The 8,058-nt window shown below is 46.0% G+C and overlaps 1 protein-coding gene across 2 annotated transcripts in view; it reads left to right on the forward strand.

The window, feature by feature from the left end:
- Positions 1-7,408, forward strand: part of Rab3gap1 (RAB3 GTPase activating protein catalytic subunit 1) — a 63,906-nt gene extending 56,498 nt beyond the window's left edge. The window contains exons 19-25 of one of the 2 annotated variants that reach the window (XM_029475870.1): positions 869-1,096; positions 1,519-1,615; positions 1,723-1,826; positions 2,103-2,218; positions 2,577-2,679; positions 5,103-5,123; positions 5,883-7,408. In XM_029475870.1, coding sequence (XP_029331730.1) covers positions 869-1,096; positions 1,519-1,615; positions 1,723-1,826; positions 2,103-2,218; positions 2,577-2,679; positions 5,103-5,123; positions 5,883-6,119 — 906 coding nt within the window. In that variant the 3' untranslated portion in view covers positions 6,120-7,408. The remainder of the gene's footprint in view (positions 1-868; positions 1,097-1,518; positions 1,616-1,722; positions 1,827-2,102; positions 2,219-2,576; positions 2,680-5,102; positions 5,124-5,882) is intronic. The other variant, XM_021162889.2, reaches the window with a different exon arrangement.
- Positions 7,409-8,058: the final 650 nt, after the last annotated feature.

Here is an 8,058-nt window from a genome sequence, read left to right on the forward strand (position 1 = left end):
CCTTACAAGAATGGACAGCCTATGGGACTGGAGAGATGGCTTAGCAGTTAAGAGCACTGGCTGCTCTTCTAGAGGACCCAGGTTCAATTCTCAGCACTCAGGAAAAACAAAATGAAACAACAACAACAACAAACGGGTTCTACAATTAGTGAAGAACTTCCTCTGGTTCCTTAGGTTCTCTGTGGGTTAAGAATGATGACACGAAGCCCCGTGAGTTTAGCCATCACATTTGAAACAGACTATTCTCACCAACAGTGCTGCGTGCCCATCCGTATGCACTCTGCTAATAATACCTCTCCACAGGCAGTGCGAGGCCACCTTATCTTCTAGGTGTGAAAGTAGAATTGTTGAAAAGGTTTTGGCATATATCATTATTCTAGGTAGTTGTGCAGTAACTGGAACATTAGTGTTTGCTTTTAGCCGCCTGAACAAGAATAGTGGGATTTCCACTCCGTAATAGCATAGAAGTAGTTTAGATGGAGGTGTTTTGTATGAAGCCTTAGAGTTTGGTTACTGAATAGAACAAGAGTGAGGGAGGCTAGCTGATATTTATACCAGTGCTGGTCCTGCCTAACCACCAAGTATAGAGTCTCGGTCATGTGTTATTCTGGTTGTGCTGTGCATTCTTTAACTCTCTACACTTCATTTATTTACTACTTTGTTCCGTACTGAGGAATTAATAATACAGTTTGTACAAAGTCATCACATGAAAAGGGTGCTTTTTTGGTTTTTGGTTTTTCTGTAAAATTGCGGAACATTTTTGGTGCTTTAACACCTCCTAGTTTAAATGTGACTTCCAAACTTTAAGTGTGAATATAGGCTTGTCTGAAAATGCTGGGTTTTGTTTTGTTGGGTTTTTGTGTGTTAGGCAGCTAATCCAGGCTGCTTTCTGGAAGACTTCGTGAGGTGGTACTCACCAAGGGACTACATTGAGGAGGAGGTGACTGACGAGAAGGGCAATGTGGTCCTGAAGGGGGAGCTGAGTGCCCGTATGAAGATCCCCAGCAACATGTGGGTAGAAGCCTGGGAGACTGCTAAGCCGGTGCCAGCGCGACGCCAGAGGAGACTGTTTGATGACACCCGAGAGGCTGAAAAGGTACGAGGAAATGACCAGTAAATCTACTGTGTAATGAAAAAGAAATCACAGATTGTAGAAGATCACTAACAATCTTTAGAAATACTGAGAAAATCAAGTGACAAAATAATAGTTACACATTTATTATTAGTGGCTATATCTAATGCCCTAAAAAAGAGATCCTAGATTGGCACCACGCTGCTGTTAACTGCCATGTTGGTGTTGTGACTTACAGACCATCCTCGTTCTCTGCATGCTCCTCCTCTGTGCGTGTAACATAAAGACTTGGAGAGTTTACCAAAGTAGTTCCTACAGCTCCTACCTGCTTGCCTCTGCCATAACTGCTGCTTAGCTGGGAAAGAGGCGAGAGTGAGCTGAGCTCAGGCCTCTGTGCCCCAGGAAGGCCACCTGCAGTATTTCTGTGTCCCCTGTGTTTACCTCAGGTACTGCACTACCTGGCCATGCAGAAGCCTGCAGACCTAGCCAGGCACCTCCTGCCTTGTGTGATTCATGCAGCTGTTCTCAAGGTAAAGGAGGAAGGTAAATGTCTCAGTTGTCAGTCCCTACGCCCATTGCCACAGAAGGGCTTTTGGTTTCACTTTTAACTATGGCTTTGAATTTCTTTCTTTCTTTTTTAATATAAATAGAAAGTCTGGAAAACATTCCTTCTGTTAAGAAGATTATAAAGCAGATCATAGCCCATTCCAGCAAAGTTCTGCATTTCCCCAATCCTGAGGACAAGAAACTGGAAGTAAGTGTATGTTTTGTCAGGGTCTTGCCAAGAGTTTTCCCCACCTGGCAGTAATTACTTTAATTTTTTTTTTTTTTTTATGTTTTACATTTTCTTTTTACACTCATTTATTGGATAGTGATGTTGGTATGCATGCATGTCATGGGATATGTAGAGGTCAGAGGACAGACTCAGGATGTAAGACTTGGTGACAAGGACCTGTCCCTGCTGAGCCATCTCATTTTGCTTCTAAAAAGGCTAAAAGGCTCTGCATCTCTGTCTCCCTTTCTGCTCCAGGAAATCATCCTTCAGATTACGACTGTGGAAGCTATAATAGCCCGAGCCCGGTCCCTGAAGGCCAAGTTCGGAACTGAGAAGTGTGAGCTCGAGGAGGAAAAGGAAGGTCTGGAAAGGTACTGTTGCTGTGCCCTGCTGTGTCCACAGGAGGGCCCGCTGCAGACAGGGTGGCACGGTGGCTTTAATCCCGGTACTTGCAGGGCTGAAGCAAGAGGTTACTTTGAATAGCCTGGAATACGTAGTAGCTGTTCAGGTTAGCCAAGGCAAACCCAGCAACAAAAGGACGAAATGAAATATTCTGCCCTCTAATGATAGACAGCGAAATCCTGAGTTCTCTTAGGATCAGAGCCGTGCCAAGTTCTTTCCAGGTGATTCTGTCACTCTCACTTGTCCATGGGTGGTGAGCTTGGGAGGAGTTGCCAATGAGGCTACCTGAAGAGCAAGCAGCCTGACTCTTCCTGCTTCCTCTTCTAGGTTTGTCAGCTGCCTGCTGGAGCAGCCTGAGGTATCAGTCACTGGGGCAGGAAGAGGACATGCTGGCCGCATCATCCACAAGCTGTTTGTGAATGCTCAGCGGGTATGTGTGAGTCCTCCATGGCTGCTCTTGGCCCAGGATGGTGTTCTGAGTCCCACACTGGGGTGACAACACAGAAAGGAACAGGCTCCAGGGCTCCTGAGACTTTGAGATGCCCTGGGTTAAGCAAAGTGATGAAAGAGTATTTCAGACCTAAACTGTGGAAATTAGAAGGCTCACACACCCATTGTTCTAGAAGCTGGTGGGGACTTTTAGCAATGGCCAGAGCTATGGTATGGGAAAGCGTGCTTATAGCCTCAGTTTCTGACTAGTCTGTAATAGAGATTGTCTCAAAAGGAAAAGGACTTCAGGCTGTGAAAGCTGTGTAAATGAGCCTCAGCACAGGAGGAGATCCACTTTGGAAAATTATCTTTATTATTCTTTCCATTCATGAAAGTAGGAAGTTAAGTTATATTGATTAAGGGGTATTGGTTACATATGTGTATATATATATGCACACAGACACACACACATACATACACACATACACATACATACACATACTCAAGAAGGTGCTGGTATTGGGGCACATTAATATTGGCAGTTCAGGTGAAAGTATTATGATGTGCACTAAATACAGTTTTCACTGACCTGGAACAAGATGACACTGGAAACAAGAACATCAGCTCAGCCTTGAGATAGTCATTCTCTACCAAGTAAGAATTTTCTTGGTGCACACATGGGCTCCCTTAGCGTTACTATTGCTGTGATAAAACAGCACAACCAAAAGCAATTTGGGGAGGAAATCTCTGAAGCAAGTCAGAACAAGAACTCAAACTGGGCAAGAGCTGATGCAGAGGCCATGGAGGGGTGCTGCTTACGGGCTTGCTCAGCACCCCTCACCCCATCCCATCAATCAGTAAATAAGAAAATGCCCTGTGGGCTTCCTCAGAGCTGGATCTTTTGTAAGCATTTTCTCACTTGAGGCTCCCTCCTCTCAGATGACTGTAACTTGTGTCAGGTTGACATACAACCAACCAGAACATGGACTAACAGTTGCATCGTCCCTAGAGAGACTCAAAATTACAGTCACACACAAAATTACCTTACTGGCTTATACACTAATGACTTGTAGGAGGCAGCACTGCTCTCCTTTGTCGTCCTCTGACCTGTTCTCACAAGCTGTACCTTTCTACCATCTAACACAGAGGCTGACAGGCAGTGTCCTTGTCACTCCTGCTGCTGCGTATCCTCAGTAGGGAAGACTCAACTCTACTAACTTTTGAGAAAATCATGAATTAAGTTTTAAAATCAGAAGTGTCTAGGTCTTTAGTGTTACGGGTGTTGCTTATTTGGGGTGATCAGAATTACTTCCCTAAACTGGAACACCCCCCCCCCCCCCCCCCCCGTCCTTCCCTAACTACAAAGCTGTTAGTAAAACAAAGATTAGTCATAGTTTCAGTCTTGAGCACTTAAGTCTTACACACCAAAGGATGTCTCATCACTCGGGCTGCTGTGATCCTTATGGTTTCTACTTCCGGTGTTTATCATATCTAAGAGGAGGACGCTGCCTCTCGGGGGTCCGCCTCAAGGCCCTCAGGTTGTGAGTGTCTCACACAGCACAGCTTCTCAGTCTACCTCAGTAGTCAGTGCTTTCAGAACCCATGGAATGACCAGCACACGGTTGTGTTGTGTTTTAACTCAGCTCTCGCTATCTTGCTCAGTGAACTGTTGACTTTATGTAACTTTTCAAGGTGAGCAGGTACTCTGCCAGTTTTACTAACCAAGGAAGATTTAATTATTTAAGGCGTAGTTGAATTTTTATAGCACACATTAGCTTCATATTAGAACTTTTCTTCAAAATTATAAACCGTAGGCCCAGTGACACGGCTCAGGGGTAAACCCTTGCTGCCAAGTCTGTTGTCAGTTTATTCTCCAGAAGCTACATGGTAAATGGCGAGAACCCACTCCTGAAAGCTGTCCTCTGACCTCCATGTGTGTGCTGTGGCATATGCACACATGAGCGCCCCACCCCCACAAGCCCAAAGTGTAAAATATTAGAATTCTGAACTGTAATAAAGTTGACTGAGACCATATAGGTTTGGGTATGTATGTATTTAAATAGAACTCAGCAAAAATAACTGCTTTGTTCCAGTCTTACTAAGTTGAATTATTTCTACACATCTGTCCTTAAATTTATGGTTTGTCAAGCATCTTTGGAAACAGCATCTTGTTTGAAAGAGTGAGGGTTTTCAGTCATTGCCTCATTAAATGACCCTGCACTTCACCTGTTGAGCCATCAGATGCATGAGCCTGAGCCTCTGCTGGCCATGTCTGCTCTGTGATGTGGTCTGTGCACCTTCAGTGCCCTTGGATGGAGTCATGCCCACACAGTGCATGCCATTCCTGATGTGCCCTCGAGTCTGCCCGGCTCCTTAGCTCCCTCGGTCCCTTTCATCACTGTTTCTTTTCTCACCTTTCTCAAGCTGACTGAATCTTCTGATGAGGTAACAACATGGCCTTATGTCCCTCATAGTTCTTTGTCCTTCCCCATCCCTCTAACTTCATAAGGTCATCTTAACTAACCATCTCTAACCGGCTGGATCTGGCATCCCCTCTGGCTGTACAGCTTAACTTGACTTCATGTTTCCATTGCCCAAAGAATTTCCCCAAGCAGTGGAATCATGAAAGAAGGACAGTATTGCGTTCTGAAGGCTCCGATTGGCTACACTGGTGCAGTTTGAATGTACAAGCAATGCCTTCAGCTTTGAGCACTTTTCCTCTGTGGCTATGGCAATGGGCATCTGTTAGCTTGCTGTCACATTAGATGCCCAGCAGTCAAAGCCAGTGTTCCTGGTTCTAATTTGGCAAGAGAATCTAAAAAAGAACTAGCTGAGAGAGCAGAGATAAAATTGCCTTTCTAGACTTGAAAGTAAGTCTGTCCTGTTAATGTCTAACTCAGATGTGCGTCACTGCCTGCAGAAATGCAGGCACCAGTGCAGCTCCGCCACTGCTGAGGAGCCCCGATGCCCTTGCTTTTCAGAGCAGAGTGCTGGTCACCCACCTCTGCCTGCCTCACTAGTGCCCAAGCTCTTTCCAGCTTTCTGCTTTTCTGTTTCTGTTCTTTTGAGCAATCATAACACACAGTGGATATAATGCATTTCCAAGTGACACAGGTCATTGTGTGTTTCTTGTGTTTATCCATCTGCCCTTGGGTAGTGTAGCTTTTGACTGGCTCTTGAATTTGGTGTTCTGTTCTGTTCAAGGCTGCTGCAGTAGCTCTGCCAGAGGAGGAGCTTAAGAAATCAGGCTGCCCAGAGGAGAGAAGACAGACCTTGGTGTCAGACTTCCCACCACCTGCAGGCCGGGAGCTGATCCTGAGGGCCACTGTGCCGCGGCCTGCTCCCTACTCCAAGGCCCTGCCACAGCGTATGTACAGCGTACTCACCAAGGAGGACTTCAGACTCGCGGGTGCCTTTTCCTCAGACACCTCCTTTTTCTAGGGGGAGGAGGAGCGGCAGCTCCTGCCGTGGGCACCTGAGACGACCTTGTGGAACCAGCAGCAGGAGTCACACCAGCATCCAGAGGCATCTCTAGTACCAAGCTTGAGCCAGATGGATAGATTTGAGGTGTCAAAGACTTCCACCTGGGGGGAGATGGCCTGTGTTAGGGGAACCACACATCAGCAGGCCTCTTACCTTGGGGGACAGAGTTTGTTCATTCTCCTGTGACAGTCATCTGTGTAGACACTTAGTGGCTATCCTTACTAGTATTACATATGCAAGGTAGAGTATCCGTTAACTCACATTGTGGACACTTGGTGGTAGAGCCTTTAGTCCCAGGATCTGTGTTTTTAAACTGCCACGTAGCATTCTGTTTATTCAATCACCAGATGGATGGATGGTCAGCTTTATTATGCTCTTTCATGAGCATTTGAATATTCTAGGAGAAAGACTAGGATTTCAATTTTTTCCATGTCACTAATCAAATGCATTTCTTCTGATCAATCTGTACATGAAATGTAGCTGCAGATTAGAGCTCTCTCTGTGTGTCTGTCCGTGTGTGTGTGTGTGTGTGTGTGTGTGTGTGTGTGTGTGTGTGTCTGTCTGATAGGATCTCTCGGTCCTCTTGGTTGCACCCCTGCTTTGCACTTTACTTCTCTGCGTTGCTGGCTAGGGATGGTATTTAATGACATCATACGAGCACATGTTGAACACACATCCTGGGAACACAGATCACCGTGCAGTTAGTGAGCTGTGGTGTGTGTGCCCAGGCTGTGAGTGGATGAAGCACCCGGTGCAGGGGTGATGGCTCTGTCCTCTGCAGCTCAGAATGCATCAGTACGCTGCTGCGGAACCTCTCCTTGGTGATTGTAAATTATTTTGGGACCTAAAATTCCCACTTGAATCCAAAGTAAAAAATGGTTATGCTGAAGTGTAAATTCCACCTGTGTGATTTTTAAAAATTAATAGAACTACACAAGCCCTGTGTTATTTTTGTAAAAGAAAAAAAAGTATATATATATATTTATCTGTATGGTGTGCACAGACACGTGTCTGTTTGGGTATATGAGGGCCAGGGGCCGACCCCTAGACTTCCCAGCGAGCACTCTTTCCTCTGAAATGCTGGACTTTGCTTCTTAGAAACCCATAGATACGGGCTGAGGCCTGAGGGGCCAGAACAACTACAAGACAGGACAGTGTTTGCTTTCCTGGGTATTGATGACAGAACTCTACAGTGTGGGGTTGGTCTAAAATGGCATTGTTTATCTAATAAAACGGACTGCTGTCTATGTGTCGACTTGTGGCTTTTCTCCCCGAGAGCTCTTCTGTTACTTCACTCAGTTCCTGCTGCTTCAGCTCTGTCTGACATCACTAGGAAGTGTGTGTAGAATATTCCTCATGCCTTCTGAAGTGTGGCTCTCCATTCTTTTTGGTCTTACTGCTGTTCATTTCAGACATTAGAATGTACCTGCTGTACTGATGACACAGAGACAAATGCTACAGCGTGTCAGAAAGCTAGTGTGCAATGTCCCCCTTTCCTCTGTCCTTCCTGAAGGTGAGGAAGACTGAGCTGAGGCCACCATAGCATAGGGGTAGTCCGCTCAGGGCAAGTCCACGAAATGTGGAGCATAGACAACTCTGAGGTGTGCTTAGAGGAGCTGCACACACCCCGTGAGCCCACCTACTCTTCACCAGTGATGGTTGTGGTAAACTGAGAAGGGTTTGTCCGGCTCAGGGTTGAGACCTGCAAAACAATATCTGAGGGTGACTGACCTCTGGCACACGGGTACACATCTCTAAGAAAGTTTAAATAAAAATCTCAGAGCATGCCGGGCGTGGTGTCGCACGCCTTTAATCCCAGCACTTGGGAGGCAGAGGCAGGCGGATTTCTGAGTTCGAGGCCAGCCTGGTCTACAAAGTGAGTTCCAGGACAGCCAGG

This window comes from Mus caroli, chromosome 1 (genome assembly GCF_900094665.2).
Source record: "Mus caroli chromosome 1, CAROLI_EIJ_v1.1, whole genome shotgun sequence".
Lineage (NCBI taxonomy): Eukaryota > Metazoa > Chordata > Mammalia > Rodentia > Muridae > Mus > Mus caroli.